The sequence below is a fragment of the Carcharodon carcharias genome, chromosome 2 (assembly GCF_017639515.1).
Source record: "Carcharodon carcharias isolate sCarCar2 chromosome 2, sCarCar2.pri, whole genome shotgun sequence".
In the NCBI taxonomy this organism is placed as follows: Eukaryota; Metazoa; Chordata; class Chondrichthyes; order Lamniformes; family Lamnidae; genus Carcharodon; species Carcharodon carcharias.
The window spans coordinates 12,447,209-12,467,751 of record NC_054468.1 but is presented as its reverse complement, the minus strand read 5'-3'; the positions used below and the strand labels follow the sequence as shown (position 1 = coordinate 12,467,751).

Here is a 20,543-nt window from a genome sequence, read left to right as displayed (position 1 = left end):
TGGCCTTCACGGTTCTTTCCGAATGATCTCGGTCACAAAGGAATACACTGTAACCCAACATGGATTTATCTCCTCCGGAGACATGAGCAGAATCTTAAACTGATTTCTTTGGAATTGTTCCAATTCTTTGGTATTTTTAATCAAGCTGGGGTAATGCTGGCCAATTCTGTGTGTGTGTGTGTGTGTGTGGTGTCTGCAAAGGTATATAAACTCATTCAGGACCAGTGCTTTGTAACCAGGCTATTACCATGTGCCGGTTCGTGTGTCTGCTGTATCTCTTGGCTGTCCCAGTTTTGGGGCAGAATGATTCACTCTGTAGACTGCGAGGAAGGTTTGACTTACCCCGGATAGCAAAGGACGGGGACATCGTCATTGGCGGATCATTCAACATTCACTATTACAGAGAGGAGCAGTTCCTCGACTTCAGATCCCCGCCAAGACCCCCGGAGTGCAAAAGGTCAGTCGGTCCTTCTAACTAGGAGCCGAATTAAATCGTTCCCTTTTACTTATATGTTAAATATGAGGGCGGTTGGGATTGAAGAATTGACTCCCGAACCAAGTTTAGCGTTTACGTTTCTCTTTTTTTGACTATGATATAATAAATGTTGGGAGATTGGGGTGGACTAGATTGTAGAAACTAACAGGTTGTGAGGTTGTGGAACTGCAGCTGAGCTGAAGTTTGGTCCATAGTAGTGAAGGCAACAGCTACATATTGCACCTGTGCATCCCCTTCGCATAAAGAACCGTGTGCTTATTCAAGCTTATTCAAGGTCAATCACTTCAGGTGATAACGGCAATTTTTAAAATATGATTTGTTGCCCGTCCCTAATTGCCCTTGAGAAGGTGGCGGTGAGCTGCCTCCTTGAGCTACTCGGTGTACACTGCGGTGTAATCATACCCACGATGCTCTGAGGGAGGGCGTTCCAGGATTTTGACCCCCATCAGATTCGCTACAGTGTCGGAGTGAAGGTGGATCTAGGCAGAAATGCAAAAACAGCCCGAATGGCATCGCACGCCTGTTATAGGCTCTGCCCCACATTCAGTTCCATTGACTTCAATGTAATATTGGGCGTGTCCTGGAATGGGCGCGAATGTGATTCACCGGATTTGCCTGTCCATGTCCGGGGTCCAGCCTCGGCTGCACGCGGTGGAGTGTTTTACCCACTCTTTTTTTTGGTTCGGTAGCGGTTCTGTTGATTCATGGCCAGAAGTGCTGGCAAGTTAAAGAACATTTTCAGCTACTGCTGGAAGGCTTTCAGCTGCAGTCTCTGTCAATGACATGCGGTCCTTCCGAATAAAATCAGAAAATCCCAAATGCACAATACAGAATAAATTCGTTACTGAGAAGTGAATCTGTAGGTAGCCGAGCAGTAGAGGAGGAAAGCAAATTTCTTCAGTCGTGATGTACCTTAAAAATATTTAGATCCTTATTTCTAGCCAAGTCATACACATATTCATGTTGAATGCCTTCACCCCATGTTTCCAAATGTTAATTCTTGTCTAATTGTAACTACAGGACGATCCGGATTTGGCTGTTGTTTCGCTTATTAAACCAAATAAATCATCAAAAGGACATAGTGACTCAGGCAAAAACAAAAATAACTGGAAAAACTCAGCAGGTCTGACAGCCTCTGTGGAGAGGAATATACAAGGGTTAACGTTTCGAGTCCGGATGACTCGATTTCAGATCTGAAAGAGAGTCATAAGGACTCAAAACGTTAACCCTTGTGTTTCTCTCCACAGATGCTGTCAGACCTGCTGAGTTTCTTCCAGCTATTTTTGTTTTTGTTTCAGATTTCCAGCGTCCCCTGTATTTTGCTCTTATCCTAATGGCTGAAGTCATTGTCTTGAAAATCAAAGACGGCTGCCGGCCATTGCCGCCAAATGGAGCACGAGGCAAGCAGGACATAGTTTGACAGAGATAGTATTGTAACAAAGTGTTACGTTAAAGATTCCCATTGATCACTAATTCCAGCGAAGTCTCACAAAAGAAAAGGTTCTTGGCCAGTTTACTAGGTCGCTGTACTTGGGGGGGGTGGTGGGGGGGACAGAGTAATTCTGCGTGTCCCACCCTCGTTGAGAACACTATTCCATTTCAGTGCCCGTATTGACAAAGGAGCAAGCAGTGTTACTCCACCAGAGTTAGGCTGAGCTCCAGTTTCACACCTCGTTTTCTTCCAACTCAACACAGCTTCCGTTTAGAGAGTTAAAAAGCCACTGACAAGATCAAGTCCTAACAATTTCGTCCGTTTGTTTGTCTCACAGTTTTGATTTGACGCAGTTTCAGTTTGCCCAGACTATGATCTACACCATCGAGGAAATAAACAGGAACCAGGTCCTGATCCCGAATATTACACTGGGCTACCAGATTCACGATGGCTGTGGGGACCCAGCCATGTCGACCAAAGTAACCACCCTGCTCATTAGCGGACAGGAGGAAACCCTGGCTGACCCGAAATGCAAAACGACCTCTAACATCCCGGTTATAGTTACAGATGCGGAATCCATGCAATCGGTGGCAGTTGCGAGAGTCATTACCCCCTTCAATGTCACAATGGTAGGACACACCATAGCATCAATGCCTTTCCGCTGCACTCTGGCTGCGTTCATGTCAGAAAAGATGTTCCTTTACTCAGGCGGTTGCTTGATTTCATGTTTCATCGTTCCTCCCCCTTTTTTTTGGTTTCTTTACCACACCCCTCCCTCCTCCTCTCACAGTTTGATGGTTTACTTCCAAGTACAATTTCAAATACTGGTCAAACCGATTCATCACAGGGATGTGTGTACATAGACCCACAACAAATCTGAAAATATTGGAAATGCTCGGCAGGTCACGTAGCATCTGCGGAGAGAGAAACAGAGTTAATGTTTCAGGTCCGTGACCTTTCCTCGCAGTATTCCCCGCATTTTCTGCTTTTATTTCAGATATTCAGCATTCAGGATATTTTGCTTTTCTAAACGGGCTCCTCATATACAGGGATGCGCTTTGCATAGACTTACATCGAATTTTTAAAAATTCATTCATGGGATGTGGGTGTCACTGGCTGGGCCCAGCATTTATTGCCCATCCCTAATTCTCCTTGAGAAGGTGGTGGTGAGCTGCCTTCTTGAACCGCTGCAGTCCATGTGGTGTAGGTACACCCACAATGCTGTTTAGGGAGGGAGTTCCAGGATTTTGACCCAGCGACAGTGAAGGAACGGTGATATTTTTCCACATCAGGATGCTGAGTGGCTTGGAGGGGAACTTCCAGGTGGTGGTATTCCCATCTATCTGCTGCCCTTGACCTTCTAGATGGTAATGATCACAGGTTTGGAAGGTGCTGTATAAAGAGCCTTGGTGAATTCCTGCAGTGCATCTTGTAGATGGTACACACTGCTGCTACTGTGAGTCGGTGGTGGAGGGAGTGAATGTTTGTGGATGTGGTGCTGCTTTGTCCTGGGTGTTTTTTTTTTAATTCATTCATGGGATGTGGGCATCACTGGCTAGGCCAGCATTTATTGCCCATCCTTAATTGCCCTTGAGAAGGTGGTGCTGAGCTGGCTTCTTGAACCACTGTAGTCCATGTGGCGTAGGTACACCAACAGTGCTGTAGGGGAGGGAGTGCCAGGATTTTGACCCAGCGACAGTGAAGGGATGGTGATATATTTCTAAATCAGGTGACAAGCTTCTTGAGTGTTGTGGGAGCTGCACTCATCCAATCAAGTGGGGAGTATTCCATCACACTCTTGACTTGTGCCTTGTAGATGGTGGACAGGCTTTGGGGAGTCAGGAGTTACTCATTGCAGGATTCCTAGCCTCTGACCTGCTCTTGTAGCCACAGTGTTTATATGGCTAGTCCAGTTCAGTTTCTGGTCAATGGTAACTCCCAGGATGTTGACAGTGGAGGATTCAGTGATGGTAATGCCATTGAATGTCAAGGGGTGATGGTTAATTTCTTTCTTGTTGGAGATGGTCATTGTCTGGCCCCTGTGTGGTGTGAATGTTACTTGCCACTTGTCAGCCCAAGCCTGGATATTGTCCTGGTCTTGCTGCATTTGGACACGGACTGCTTCAGTATCTGAGGAGTTGCAAATGGTGCTGAACATTGTGCAATCTTCAGCGAACATCCCCACTTCTGGCCTTATGATGGAATAAAGTAATTGATGAAGCAGCTGAAGATAGTTGGGCCTAGGACACTGATGTCCTGGAGCTGAGATGATTGACTTCCAACAACCACAACCATCTTCCTTTGTGCTAGGCATGACTCCAACCAGCAGAGAGAAACTGATTCCAGTTTCGATAGGGTTCCTTGATGCCACACTCGCTCAAATGTTGTCTTGATGTCAAAGGCTGACACTTATGTTCTACTGAAACCTCCTCCAAACCATCCTTATCTAACTCTATCAGCATTACCTCAATTTCCTTCTCCCTCATATGTTTATCTATCTTCCTCTTAAATGCATGGATAGAATCATCATCTTGTGACAGCAAGGTTCACACTCTCACCACACTTTGCACAAGGAAGCTTCTTCTGAATTCCTTATTTGGTTTCTTGATGTCTGTATTGATGGCCTCAAGTTTTATATTCCCAAGTGGAATATTTTTAAATTATTATTTGTTCATGAGATGTGAGTATCACTGGCTAGGGCAGCATTTATTGCCCATCCCTAATTGCCCTTGTTCACAGGGCATTTGAGAGTCAACCACATTGCTGTGGGTCAGGAGTCACATGTAGGCCTGACAATTTCCTTCTCATTAGTGAGCCAGATGGGCTTTTATGACAATGGTTTCATGGTCATCATCAGACTTTTAATTCCAGATTTTTTTTTAATTGAATTCAGATTTCACCATCTGCCGTGGTGGGATTCAAACCCAGGTCCTCAGAGCATTACCCTGGGTCAACAGAACACTAGTCCAGTGACAATACCACTATGACACCACCTCCCTGTGACTGTTCTATCAAACATTTAAAAATTAAAAAAAAAAATATATTAGGCCACCTCTCATCTTTCTCTTTTTGAAGAGAAAAGTGATCCAGCCTGGTCATCCTTTCCTGATAAGTATTGACTCATATTCTGGTATCATCTCCCATGTCTCTATATGGTTTTTTTTATATAATATGGTGACCAGAATGGTACACAGTTACTTTTTTGCTATGCTTAACTTAAAGGTGAAAAAGGTTTTTAATATTCATTTTCACACAAAGGGTAGCGAAAATCTGGAACTCACTCCATCAAAAAGCTGTTCAGGCTAGTGTTCAATTGAAAATGTGAAAACTTAGATTGATATTTGAAGGGCTAGACTATTAAGAATTAGGGAACTAAAAGGGTAGATTGAGTTAAGATGCTGATCAGTCATAATCTAATTGAATGGCTGAAGAGGTCCAATCACTATTTCTGTTCCTATGATTTATCTTTAGATCATCATAATCTTTAAATGTTGTTCAAAGAAGTTAATAACATGCAAAGTGAATGAAATGCCACCATCTAAACCTCATACAGTTTGAATACAGTCAAACCCTCTGGGGATAATAAGGAATAGGAGCAGGAATGGGCCGTACAGCCCTTTGAGCCTGCTCTGCCTTTCACCTTTCTACTTCAACTCCATATTTCCATCTTTTAGAATATAAGAAATAGGATCTCCCTATACCCAATGATCCCATTAATATCCAAAAAATCTATCAATCTCAAAAATGTAAGAATACAAGAGCTAGGAGCAGGAGTAGACCATACAAGCTGTAAAGCCGGCTCCACCATTCAATATAATCATAGCTGATCTTGGGCTTCAACTCCACTCTTCTGACCACTTCCCATATCCCTTAATTCCTTGAGAGACCAAAAATCTATCTCAGCCTTAAATATATTCAGTCATGGAGTATCCACAAACATCAGGGGCAGAGAATTTCAGAGATTCTTCTGAGTGAAGAAATTTCTCCTCATGTCAGTCTGAAATGGTGCACCCTCACCCCTTATTCTAAAATGATGGCCCTCAGTTCTCAAGTCTCCAGCCAGGGAAAATAATCTTCATTCTTTCATGAGATGTGGGCATCACTGGCAAGGGCAGCATTTGCTGCCCATCCCTGAGTGCCCTTGAATGAGTGGCTTGTTAGGCCATTTTATTTATTTATTCATTCATGGGATGTGGGTGTCACTGGCTAGGTCAGCATTTATTACCCATTCCTAATTGCTTTGGTTCAGAGAGCATTTAAGAGTCAACCACATTGCTGTGGATCTGGAGTCACATGTAGGCCAGACCAGGTAAGGATGGCAGATTTCCTTCCCTAAAGGACACTAGTGAACCGGATGGTCTTTTACAACAATTGACAATGGTTTTAAGATCAACATTAGATTTTTATTCAATTCATATTCCACTATCTGCCATTGTGGGATTTGAATCCAGATCCCCAGAGCATTACCCTGGGTTTCTGGATTACTAGTCCAGCAACAACATCACCTCCCTCAGAGGGTAGTTAAGAGTCAATCACATTGCTATGGGTCAGGAGTCATATGTAGGCCAGACCAGGTAAGAATGGCAGGTTTCCTTCTCTAAAGGACATTAGTGAATTAGATGGATTTTTATGACAATTGATGATATTTGTCATGGTCACCATCACTGACACTATCTTGATATTCCAGATTTATTAATTAACTGAATTTAAATTCCACCAATTGGCATGGTAGGATTTGAACTCTGTCTCCTGAGTTTGAGACTAGACCTCTGGATTATTTGTCCAATGACCAATAGTCTCTCAGCATCTACCTTGTCAAACCCTTTAATAACTTTGTATGTTTCAGATGATAAACTCCAGAGATTATAACAGCTTGCATTTATGTAGTGCTTTTAACATAATAAGACATCCCCTGTCATCCCAGGAATCAAGCTAATGAATCTTTGTTGCATCCCCTCTAAAGCAACTATATCTTTAAAGAGTTCTGTCGAAGGGTCATGAGGACTCGAAACATCAACTCTTTTCTTCTCCGCCATTGCTGCCAGACCTGCTGAGTTTTTCCAGGTAATTCTGTTTTTCTTTTATATCCTTCCTTAACTGTACCCAAAAATGATGGCTGCCAATGAAAATCTGATTTGTGTCTCTGACCTATGCCTTGATAAAGGTGTAAACTGTATCTGCACCTTCATATCTTCTGCTGAAAAGGAGACTTTAAAAAAAGAACATTTAATAAAGGCAACTCAAAGCTGGCATTGTGAACGCCTAGAGCTTATGTTTCAAGTGATGTTGTCACCACAGTTAGGGAAGAATGTAGGGAAGAATTCCTTTGATATCCAAAGTGATTTGTTACTTCTTATAAAATGGGGAATGCTACATTCCATTTACATGACATGTATCTAGATAGGAAGCAGATCATATCTTCACCAACTTCAATAACTATCAAGAAATGTCCCTCTGCACTAATGAAAGACTCCTAAAAAAATTCTGCTATTTCTCACCGATTACCAGCAGGTTATTCATGCCAGTAAGATGCATGAACATTCTGATAGTGGAAATATTCAAGAATAATTATTACACGTTGGAATGAAGTAGAATATCACTTGTTGATTCGCAAAGGTTGATCATTTCTAATGCAAAATATAAAATAAAAACAGAAAATGCTGGAAAAACTCAGCAGGTCTGACAGCATCTGTGGGGAGAGCAACAGAGTTAACTTTTCCAGTCCCTATGACTCTTCTTCAGAGTTCTGTCACAGATGCTGTCAATCCTGCTGAGTTTCTCCAACATTTTCTGCTTTTATTTTATATTTTATATTAGAAAGCTCTCTCTGAAGAAGAGTAATGGGGACTCGATAAGTCAACTCTGTTTCTCTCTCCACAGATGCTGTCAGATCTGCTGAGTTTTTCCAGCACTTTCTGTTTTTGTTTCAGATTTCCAGCATCCGCAGTATTTTGCTTTTAATTAAATATTTATAAACTGGCCCATTCATTTTGGTGGGGGGTGGGGGTGGTGGGGGTTTGATAAAGCCTCATTTATTGACCTGAGAATCCAATTAGCAATCCAAATTTCTAATTATCACTTGTCCTTTACACTCTCCCAGTTCAGCTATTCCGCCGCTTACGACTATCTCAACAATATGTACGAATTCCCAACCTTTTTCCGAACTATTCCCAATGACTATCACCAAGTGGACGGCCTGGCCCAGCTCGTCAAATACTTTGGATGGAACTGGATCGGGACAATAAGGAGCAACTCCACCTACGGTGCCCTGGCAATGGACGAGATTATCAAAAGTATGGAAAGCTTCGGCATTTGCATCGCTTTCTCTGAAGCTGTTCACAAGACGGACTCCAAAGAGAAGCTACTGAGTCTCATGAACATCATCAAAGAAGCCACCACCAGGATTGTTGTTGCCTTCGTCGCCCAGGCGGACATGGCCGTCCTACTGCAAGAAATTGTCCGCCAGAACGTGACGGGGATCCAGTGGGTCGGGAGTGAGTCCTGGATCACGATGCCCAACATCTCTCCCAAGGAAGACGCCAGGTTCCTGGCTGGGACGGTGGGTTTCGCTGTCCCCAGGGCAGTGCTCCCGGGGCTAAAGGGGTTTCTTCTGGAAGTGCACCCATCGAAATTCCCCGGAAATGTCTTTGTGACTGAGTTTTGGGAAACCACTTTCGAATGCTTCTGGCAAACGCCGGAAAACCTCAGCCAGCTGGGCGGTGGGGCGGCGCAGGTCAAGCTTTGTACGGGAGATGAAAGGCTGGGTGAAATAGACAACCAATACACCGACACATCGCAGCTGAGAATCGCTTACAATGTGTACAAAGCCGTGTATGCCATAGCACATTCACTCAACGAAATGCTATCAAAAACTAACTTCACCTTTTCGCAACTTGACCTATGGGAGGTAGGGCATTGTAACTTTCTCGGGAATCTGCTAATACTTCAAAAATCTCACATTCCCTGGGTTTAAAAAAAAACAAAATCCTGGTCCTGCGCGTTTATGATTATTAATCCCAGAAATGCCTTTTTTTTCACACATTATATTCATACCCTAAATTATAGTGAGGATGCTAAACTATTGGATTCCGTGTAACGTTTGAGTGTAGGTCAGACCTGGCTCTGGATTCACGTTGCAACTTTAGAACCTTTGGAGAGTATAATAAGGCTCCCAATTTAGCTCCAATGTCAAGACATTTGGACCCATTGTTCTGCTAAACTGGCAAAGCCTGTCTGGAAATAAGCGGAGTCTTTATAATGGGCCAGGCTCACGTATACCTCCAGTGTATCTCCAATGCCGGGACAAATCTAGTTTACAAGAACATTCAGGGAATCACCCGACCCTGGAACCTTTGTAAAACGAATTCAACTTCAATTTAAATCGACGGAGAACAGCGATGTTTATTAGAAACATATAAACCGCCAGTTTCTATGGCGTTTTCCCCACCTGTCAGCAGAATGTCAAAGAAATTGTGCAAATTGCCGTTTACGCCGCTTCTCTGAGATTCCGCCGAAGTTGCGGTGGACACTTGGGTAGTTGCCCTCTGGTGTTGGGGCAAACTTGATGGGCCTGCCGGCCTTGTCCTGGCTGAATGCTGCTCCAGAGATCGGCAGAGAGGTCTCCGAGGGGCAACACCGCTCCTCCTCCACCCAGTCATGAGCCTGGGGCCAGGAGTACAGTTGCCAAAATTGGACTGGTCGCTAAAGTGTAAATGCATCCTTAGATTATCATCACTGGAGCCAACACACAAAGAGAATCTTTGCAAGGCCATGTTACATCCTGGTAGGAATATCCATCTGAACAATTCTCGCATTCGTCACCTCCCCCACGTCCCCACTATACAAAGCAACATTAACCCCAAAACTGTAACATGTCCAGCAAAGGGTGCAGAACGTTATCGGCTCAAGATAGTTGAGGTAAAAATGGTAATGTGTTGCGATGCAAGGCATACAACTGAAACATTAATTTCTCTCTCCTCTTACAGTTAATGATATTTTCTCTTTGGATTTCTGACTTCCAGAACTTCATAGAGTTAGAGATTCTTACAGGGTAGAAAGAAATCATCTGGTCATTGTAACTATGCTGGTTTCTTTGAAAGAATTATCCAATTATCCTATAACCTCTGCCTCCCCGGCCCCTCCCATTCTTACCCCCTGCCAGCTCACCCCTCCCATTATTACTCCTACCCCCCTCGCAACTCCTATTCTTACCCCCTAACCCCCGCCCTCACATTATTACCCCCCCGCCTCTCCCATTATTACCCCCCCTCATTCTTACCCTCCTACCCCTGCATTTTCAAGTGTTTATCAAACTCCCTTTTGCAAGTTACTGTTACGCCACCTTTTTAGATTGAGCGTTCCAAATTGCTGTGCAAAAGAAATCTCCTCATCTCCCCTCTGGGTTCTTTGGTCAATTATCTTAAATCTGTGTCCTCTGGTTACTGACCCTTCTGCCAACAAAAACAGTTCCTCCTGAGTAGCTCTTCCAAAGCCCTTTATAATTTTAAACACATTTATTAAATCTTTCTTAACATTCTCTGCTCTAACAACTCACTATGTACAACAAGTCTCTCCTCATGACTCCGCTGATTCTTTTGATGTGATCCCTGGACAGGAGGGAGGGTTTTTTCTTGTTGCTGTGAGTCAATGATTTTGTGGGCACAAGGTTCAGATTACTTCTTGCCACTGTTTATAGAAGAGTTTATTCGTCAAAATTGTCCATCATGTGTAATATGTCACGGATACATTTTGACCAGAACAACTCCTCCATTCAGCAGAAAGACCCTGAAATAATGTTTTTCAAATGGAAGCAGTAATCATTTATGTTCAGATTTCCAATTGTCTGAAAATAAATTGTGTACATTTTGATGGGGAGCAGATTTTAAAATGATTTCTAGTTTTTATTTAAGGCTAGACAATCAATTGTGTTATGAAATGTAATCTCACCAGTGACTTGCATGTAATGTTCTCTTTTTTCTCTTTTTATCCAAGCTACTTCATCATATGTATGCTGTGAATTTTACAGCAAAGAACGGAGAAAGTATATACTTTGATGAAAACTTAGATACAGTCCCATTGTATGAACTGGTAAATTGGCAGATGAATTCTGAAGGGGTCGCTCACGTTGTGACAATTGGACATTATGATGGACTTGTAGATTTTAATAAAAGGCTATATATAAACAAAGAAAATATTATTTGGATAAATGGGAAAAAGGAGGTAAGTTCATCTTAAAAACATGCTAACTTCAGATTGTACATTATGGTCTGAATTACATTGTAGGGTCCTAAGGTATCATTACTTATTGGGTTCACTTGAAATCTCTTCCTCAACTAATTTAATGGACATATAAACACAACATCTCGATCACTCAGAAAGGCAGGGCAGAGGGTGCATGGCAACACCATTACCTCCAAATTCCTCTCAAAGTTGCACACCATTATTCATTGTTACTGTATCAAAATCCTGGAACTCCCTGCTTAACTGCATTATGTGAGTATCTTCACTGCAGTGACTGTGGCAGATGAGGTAGAAGGGCCCACCATCATTTTCTCAAGGGATGGGCAATAAATGCCAGCCTTAATGGCAACACCCACATTCCAATAGTTTGTTTTTAACACCCCTTTATAACCTATTATATATGTTTAATCATAAAAGCTGAATAGAAAATACTATTTCCTCTGGTTGAGGAGTCAATGAGAATGAATGAGCAGAGAGTTTCGAGAAAGTCTCTTTCTATGCCAAGAGCTGATAGAGCATCAAATGCTTTGGTACAGGGAATGGTTGTGGCAGAGATCATTTCATCTTCTAGGAAATCATTAGATAATATTTGAAGCTGAAGAACCCATAGGGCTCTGGAAAGAGAAGAGCAATTAGAGTAGTTTTGAATTGTTCAAGTAAAGAGCTGTCACAGATACAATGCACTGAATGGCCTTTAACTCTATTTCTAAATCTTCCTGACCTTTTATTTCGTTCACAGATATTCTAATTAGTAAAAGTCTAAATGCCAAAATTCCAACCCTGAGTGAGTCTTTGTCTCCATGAAACACTAATGATCATTCTATATTCCTGGGTATGCAGGGTCCATTCCTGTAACCACAGTGCTGTCAATAGAAACAAGGTTTAAATAATTGAAAGGAGTTACCTGTGACTCAACAATCTGTAAAAGCAAATATGGGCAGAATTCCTTACGAGTATCTCCCAAACCTCCCACTGTAACTTTGGCAGGGGGGCCAATGGAAGTCCCAGCAAAACAACATAGCTGTCTGAAGTTACAGGAGGAGAGGATTGTGAGGACCCTGCTGGATGCCCCATCTAATGATGTCCAAACCCAGGGCTAAGCCCAGCCTGACACAAAGAGGAGCAGGAGATCTCTGACACAAACTATAAACTTTACACATTTTTTCATTCTGAATGATTTTTCTCAGAGTTGTCTTTCTTAACAGTACCAACCTGTCTGTAGTCCATACATATCCACCTTTTTAATTACCTCTCTACTCTAGCTAATTTGATTCAATATTAAACTATATTCAGCAGGTTTTGGGGTTGCATCTTGTTTAGAAACTGTTGTTTCAAATTTAACCCATTTAATTGCAACTAGGATTTTCTTAATTGGTAATTGTATTAAATGAAACCTGAAGATAATAAAGACCATAAGACCATAAGACATAGGAGCAGAAATTAGGCCATTTGGTCCATCAAGTCTGCTCTGCCATTCAATCATGGCTGATAAGTTTCTCAACCCCATTATCCTGCCTTCTCCCTGTAACCTTTGACCCCCTAACCAATCAAGAACCTATCTATCTCAGTCTTAAATACACTCAATGACCTGGCCTACACAGCCTTCTGTGGCAATGAATTCCATAGATTCACCACTCTCTGGCTAAAGAAGTTTCCCCTCATTTCTGTTCTAAAAGGTCTTCCCTTTACTCTGAGGCTGTGCCCTTGGGTCCTAGTCTCTCCTACTAATGGAAACATCTTCCCCATATCCACTCTATCCAGATATGTCTCACTTACAAACATACAGATTAGGAGCAGGAGTAGGCCATTTGGCCCCTCAAGCCTGCTCCACTATTAGATAAGAACAAGGCTGATCTGACTGTGATCTCAACTTCACATTCCACTTACCCCCGATAACCTTTGATTCCCTCATTAGTCAAGAATCTATTTGCCTCTGCCTTTATAATATCCAAGGACCCTGCCTCTACTGCTGTCAGGGGAAGATAGTTCCAAAGGCTTACAACCCCCCGAGAGAAAAAAATTTCTTCTCGCCTCCGTCTTAAATGGGAGACCCCTGGTTCTAGTGAAACATCCTTTCAGTATCAAATCCCACCAGGATCTTATATGTTTCAATAAGATCGCCTCTCAATCCTCTAAATTCCAATGGCTACAGGCCCAGCCTGTCCACCCTTTCCTCCTATGGTAACCCCCACCCCCATCCCAGGTATCAGCCAGATGAACCTTCTCTGAACTGCTTCTAATGCATTTATATCCTTTCTTAAATAAGGAGACCAAAACTGCACAAAGTACTCCACAGTACTCTTACTTTGGTTACCTGATAATAAAAAGCCTGTTGCAATATAACCAGGTACAAGATTACAAAATGCTATGATGTTAAGCAATTTCATCTTTTAGAGGTCACTGGATTCTGCAAAATACCATTTATTTATCCTAGGTTCCCCGTGGAATTTGTTCGGACAGTTGTCTTCCTGGCACATGGAAAACAGTCAAAAAAGAAATGCCTTTGTGTTGTTTTACCTGCATACCGTGCTCTGAAGGTGAATTCAGCAATGTGACAAGTATGTATGAATATTCAATCATGTGACTATACATCACAAAAAAAGCCCCTGAGCCCTTGCCAGCTCTTCGAAAGAGCTCTCCAATTAGTCGCACTGCCTCATTCTTTGCCCATAGCCCTCCAAATGTTCTCCTTTCTAGTAAATATTCAATTCCTTTTTGAAAAATACTATTGAATCTGCTTCCAACACTCCTTCATGCGGTGCAACTTGAAGAGTAAATAATATTCTCCGCATCTCCCCATCCCATCCCACCCCCAATTCTTTCACCAATTATATTAAATCTGCATCATCAAGTTACCAATCCTTCTGTCAGTGGAAACAGTTCCCCCCATCTTTTCTTTATTCGTTCATGGGATGTGGGTGTCACTGGCCAGGCTAGCATTTATTACCCATCCCTAGTTGCCCTAGTTCAGGGGTCATCTAGTAGAACCGCTCAGAATATTTTTTCACCTCGATTTTCCTTAACCATCTTCACTCTAAGGTGAACAAACTCTAATTTCTCCACATGTCTGAATTCCCTCAAGCCTGTGCTATTCTGGTAAATGTATGAGCTGATGATGGTGAGTTCAGCAATCTGACAGGTGTCATAGAGTCATGGAGTCATTACGGAACAGAGGGAAACCAATCAGCTCAGTACATCCATGTCACCTCCTGGGTAGAACAATCTAATCAGTCCCCCCCCCCCCCCCCCCCCCCCCGCTCAATCCCCACTGTCCTACAAGTTTATTTCCGTCAAGTGCCCATCCAAGTTCCTTTTGAAATCATTAATCATCCCCGCTTCCACCACCCTCATCGGCAGTGAGTTCCAGGTCATCACCGCGCACTGCCTGAAAAAGTTTTTCAACACACGCCCCATGCATCTCTTGCCCAAAACCTTCAACCTCTGTCCCCTAGTGCTTGTGCCATCAGCTAACAACAGCTTTTATTTGTCTACTTTATCTAAACCTGTCACAATCTGTACACTTCTATCAAATCTCCCCTCAATCTCCTTTGTTTCAGGGAGAACAGGCCCAGCTTCTCCAACCTAAATTTGTAGCTAAAATCCCCACATCCCTGGAACTATTCTGGTAAACCTCTTGTGCACCTTCTCAAGCACCCTAACATCCATCTTAAGTTGTGGTGATCAGAACTGAAGCAATACTCTAGTTGTGACCTAACCAGAGCTTTATACAGGTTCAGCATAACTCCCTTTATACTTTGCTAATGTCACAGAATGTATCAGCTCTCTTCCTGCCCGTAATCAGCATGTTTTATATGGAAAGAGTAGTGTCTTTTCTTATTCTAATTAAATAATTCATTATGTAAAAAATAAAGAAGGTTATTTGTTCTTACACACTTATTCTAAATTAACAGAATTTCTCACACTAGTATCATGCACACACACACACACGCACACACAGATTGTAAAGGGTGCACCTTTACAGATTACAATTAATTCAGTTTTGGATTTATGATTTCTGGTCTTCCATGTGACAGGCCTATGGTTTCTTGAATAGATTTGATGATATAAAGTTGAAGTGAAAGCCTTGGAAAGTGAAGGGTTCAGGAAGATCATGAGGTTTCTTGTAGTTGAATATCTAGAAGGTTGCTTCTCAGGTGAACTTTGAAAGTGGAACAGGTTAAGTACTTTGGCTGCTTGATGACTTGCAGATAAGTTCAGAGTCTGGTTCTCAGATTGGCTGACGACTGATGGTTTTGATGGATCTGCTGGGTCATGCGATAATAAAAGTGCAGTCCTTGAAACTAGTTTTGATCACATGACCACTGTGTTAAAACTTCTGAGGCCCAACCTGTCTAGTTTGGATGGGGAAGGCCATTGTGATACAATGAGAAGTTGATAGTGGCCATTGAGTTTCAATCTTCCCTTTTGTCCAGAATGAAACATGGAGACAGGCAGTTTGAATGCTCCACAACCTTTCACTCTACACGTATGACTTTGAAATACCAACAGTGTCTCTTATTGCTTTCTCATAGATTCAGTATCTTGCTTAAAATGCCCACCAGAATACTGGTCCAATCAGTTAAGGACCCAATGTATGCCAAAGAAGATTGAATTCCTTTCATTTGATGATGAGATGGGAAGTTCACTACTGACACTCGCAGTGATTGGAGCCTGCTTGACAGTGGCTACAGGTCTTATTTTTTATAAGCACAGACAGACCCCTCTTGTTAAAGCCAATAACTCTGAGTTAAGCTTCCTTCTTCTTTTTGCATTAACACTTTGCTTCCTCTGCTCTTTGACCTTTATTGACCAGCCCTCTGTCTGGTCCTGCATGTTGCGTCACGTGGTGTTCAGTATCACTTTTGTTCTTTGTCTTTCTTGTATTTTGGGGAAAACACTTGTTGTGTTGATGGCTTTCAAAACCAGACACCCCAACAATAAAAGGATCAAATGGTTTAGTCCTATGCATCAAAGACTGAACGTTTGTGCACTCACGTCTGTCCAAACTATAATTTGCATTATCTGGCTCACCTCTTCACCTCCTTTCCCTGTTAACAGCACAAAGTACTACAAAACTATAATTATACTAGAATGTAACATCGGGTCCTTGGTGTACTTCTGTTGTGTGTTCAGTTATATCGGTGCTCTTGCATGTCTGTGCTGTGCGCTCGCGTTTTTAGCCCGAAAACTGCCAGACAATTTCAATGAGGCGACTTTTATAACCTTCAGCATGCTGATATTTTGTGCTGTGTGGATCACATTTATCCCAGCTTATGTCAGTTCCCCTGGAAAGTACACAGTGGCTGTAGAAGTGTTTGCTATTCTGGCATCGAGCTACAGTCTCCTGTTTTGCATTTTTGCCCCCAAATGTTATATCATCCTATTTCAACCAGAAAAAAACACAAAGAAATATTTAATGCGTAGATCGAATACAAAAACCCTCTGAACGTTCTCCAGAAGTGGGGCTACGTAATTTTATAATTTCTGTCCAATGCTTTATCCTAATCAAATAGTTGCAGCTTTGGGCTATTTTGTTGCAACACTCAGAGAAATATCAATTTAAATTACATGCGAACATACAAACTAGGGGCAGGAGTAGGCCACTCGGCCCCTCGAGTCTGCTCCGCCATTCTGTAAGATCACGACTGATCTGATTGTAACCTCAACTCCACATTCCCAACTACCCCCTATCACCTTTCACCTCTTGTTTATCAAGAATCTACCTCTGCCTTAAAAATATTCATTGGCCTTCTTCCACCGCCTTTTGAGGAAGACAGTTCCAAAGACCCAAAATATTTCTCCTGGGGCGGAGTTTTACAGTCCCCTCGTGGTGGGGGCAGTGGCAGAAAATGTGGTGAGTCATTGAAAAGTCCATTGACATCGGATGAGGGGACTGAAAAATCCTGCCAGTGGGAGGGGACATAAAATTTTGTCCCTCATCTCTGTCCTTAATGAGTGACCCCTTATTTTTAAACAGTGACCCCTAGTTCTAGATTCTCCCACAAGAGGAAACATCCTCTCCACATCCACCCTGTCAAGACCCCTCAGGATTTTATATGTTTCAATCACGTCACCTCTTAATCTTCTAAACTCCAATTAATACAAGCCTAGCCTGTCTAACCTTTGAGCTTGAACTTGAAAGAAATGTATATTAGTAAGGAAACATGAGATTTCATGTACAGGTTTAAAATGTTATTCACAGTAACTTTCCTTGTAACGACTCATGCAGCATTTACATCGATTATGAAATGTACAGTGTGTTCTTGTTTTCATGATTAACTAAAACTCATATTCTCCACCTGGCATTTACAACATTAGCAATAAATTCGTGAAATGCACAGAGATTTTGTGTGCTTTGCATTTATTCCAAAATATTGTGGATTGGGGCTTATGCATTTGGAGCATTGTAAATAAAGTGAGCAGATCTCCGCTTGTCTTACAACAGTTTCAGAAAATGATTTGAAAAGAGCAGCCCTCAGATATTGCTATCAATAATAATAAAAGGAAATCTCGCTGTTCGGCTTAGACCAGCTAATAAAGACCAGAGAAAACAGTTTTAATGTGTGTAGAAACGCGCTCTGGGAGGCTGATTAGTCAAACAAAATGAACTTTATTTACATGAGAGCTTCCATGGCTGCTTGCACCCTCATACTGCCATTTTTTCCTAGGGAGCCCCTCCCTAGAATTTATTCCCCCACACGCTAGCCAGACAATGGTTGAACAAATCACGTAACCCCCTACTCAGTTGAACAGATCTTACAGTGACAGTCATCACAATATATTTACAATGTCATTAGTAGGTAACCAATTCATTATGACCAAAGGAAATTCACCTGCTCTTTAACGTGTCACTAACACATGGAGATGAAGGAAACAGGAAGAGTAACAGTTGCCCCTCAAACCTATTCAGTTAGAACATGGTCAATCTGAACCTCAACTCCATTTGGTCACACTTGCTTCATATCCCTAATAAAAATCAATTGATCTCAGTCTTGAAAGTTCCAATTATCCTGGTATTCACAACCTTTTCAGGCCAAAAATTCCAGATTTCCACTGCCCTTCATATGAAAAAGTGCTGCCTGATCTCCTTCCTGATTGGCCCAGCTCTAATTTTACGATCCTTCCAGCAGAGGAAATGGTTTCTCTGCATGTACCCTATCAAGTCATTCTAGCATTGCCCCTCAAAGCGAAATCTTCCTTTATGATATTTGAAAACACATTGGAAAAAAAATCAAACACAAATGATATTCAAACTGATTGGTATGTTGAACGTTTACAAGGTCTCACTGGCCTGCACAGTATGGGATTGATATTCACATCCGAAAAGAAAAACTTTAAATCGACCGTTGCCAAAAATAAGTTACATACAGCAAAAATTTCCAATAACTCATGTACAAGATGCAGTGCCAGTCTGAACACATCGATATTAGTAACTACACCAATATGGTTATACATCCAAACCAGAAATGTTTGACTTAACACAGCTTGACTAAGTAATGGAAGGGATACAGTATGAAACCTTTACGTTCCAAATAAAAAAGTTCTAACAATGCCTAATGGAGGCAGAAGTTGGAAAAAAGTAATTGGGCAAATTACAACATTAAATTTGTGACTACACTTCAAAAGTACTTGTTGGTTGTAAAGTGCTTAGTTAATGGAAAGCGTTGTAGAAATGTATGTCACCCTGCCTTCAAAGTATCAGGGTACACTTAACAGATTTGTGTGCAATTCTTTAACCACTGTTTTAATGAAAATGTCCATCAATTCAAACACCTCTGTTAAAATAACAGGTAAAGTAATTGCATCTGAGTGTGCTTAGTAGTTTAAACTAATTTTCTCATCATAATTTCAAACCCTGAATATCCAATTCATCTTTTCATCTTCATATAGCATTCTATATTAATTATTTTAACACAGGTGTTAAACCTTGTTTAAGTGTGAAAATATAAATCTAGGACTGAGGAATGCCATGTGAAGATGAAAAGTATTAGGAACAGAAGTAAGCCATTCAGTAACTCAATGCTGCTCCACTGTTTCATCAGAGCGTGCTGATCTGTGTCTATTTATCCACCTTCACTTTTTTTTATTCATGGGATGTGGGCATCACTGGCTAGGCCAGCATTTATTGCCCATCCCTAATTGCCCTTGTCAGAGGGCATTTTAAGAGTCAACCACATTGCTGTGGATCTGGCATGTAGGCCAGACCAGATAAGGACAGCAGATTTCCTTCCCCTAAGGGCATTAGTGAACCAGATGGGTTTTTACAACAATCAACAATGGTTTCACCATTAGACTTATTTATTGAATTCAAATTCCACCAACTGCTGTGGCATTCAAACCTGGATCTCCTAGAGCATTATCCTGGATTACCAGTCCAGTAACAATACCACTATGCCACTGCCTCCCCCTTGATATCCTTCTCCAACATTACTCTATTGACCTCAGTTTTGAAAGATCCAACTGACCATGAGCATCTACAGAGATTCCAGATTTCTACTGCCCTTTGTGTAAAAGGAATATTTCACAAATACATTAAATGATCATCTTGATATCACCAAAATTAATTTCAAACTTACATGTAGAAATGTTTCAGAACACATTACCACCATTTCGAGCATTTCTAAATCAGCAGCTTTCAACTGATCTTATTTTGGTTAGTTCAAAATCACCTATACAATGAAATATTAGCAACTAAAATGTTGTTGTATTTGCCGCTGTGCATCGGGAGGAGATGACAGTGCTGAAATGCAGCATTTTTCAGCATCATATACTCCATTCACAGCGGGTGAATGCCAATGCACTTATATTTATACCATGCCATGTGAGACATGCAGGTTGTCACATAAAGCTTCTTTTAGTCATCATCAAAGGTGGAATAAGAATTCCTTTTCTTTATTTTGAATTCATTCTTGGGAAGTGGACATTGCTGACAAGACCAGTATTTATTGCCTATCCCTAACTGCCCTCAAGAAATTGGTAGTGTGCTTTCTTCTTGAACCACTGCAGGCAGGTGGTGAAGGTCCTCCTATCATCTTGTTAAATAGGGAGTTCCATTCTTTTTAACTAAATGTGACAATATGGGAGCTGCCTTCCTGAAGTTTCCTCTATTCAGCATCATTAACAAAATCTTTAAATACTCATTTAGGGTGTTTTAAAGAACTGAGATAAGCCCTGACAAAATTATTTAGTGTATCACTACAACATCTTGTAGCGTATTTATGCTAGATATTAAGAAAGATGGCCAAACGTTTGTTCAGAAAGATGGGTTTTAAGGAGGCTCATAAAGGAGAAGAGTGGATGCAAAGGTTAATGGATGCAGAGGGTTAATGCTGTAACTCACACTGCAGGTCAGAGGCTGGGTATTCTGCAGTGGGT

General features: G+C 41.6%; 1 protein-coding gene across 1 annotated transcript; it reads left to right on the top strand.

Moving 5' to 3' along the window:
* Positions 1-248: 248 nt before the first annotated feature.
* Positions 249-16,614, top strand: LOC121274431 (extracellular calcium-sensing receptor-like). Its single transcript, XM_041181764.1, has 6 exons — positions 249-457; positions 2,266-2,557; positions 8,029-8,835; positions 10,920-11,147; positions 13,603-13,726; positions 15,701-16,614. The coding sequence occupies exons 1-6, from the start codon at positions 249-251 to the stop codon at positions 16,612-16,614; spliced, it is 2,574 nt and encodes an 857-aa protein (XP_041037698.1).
* Positions 16,615-20,543: the final 3,929 nt, after the last annotated feature.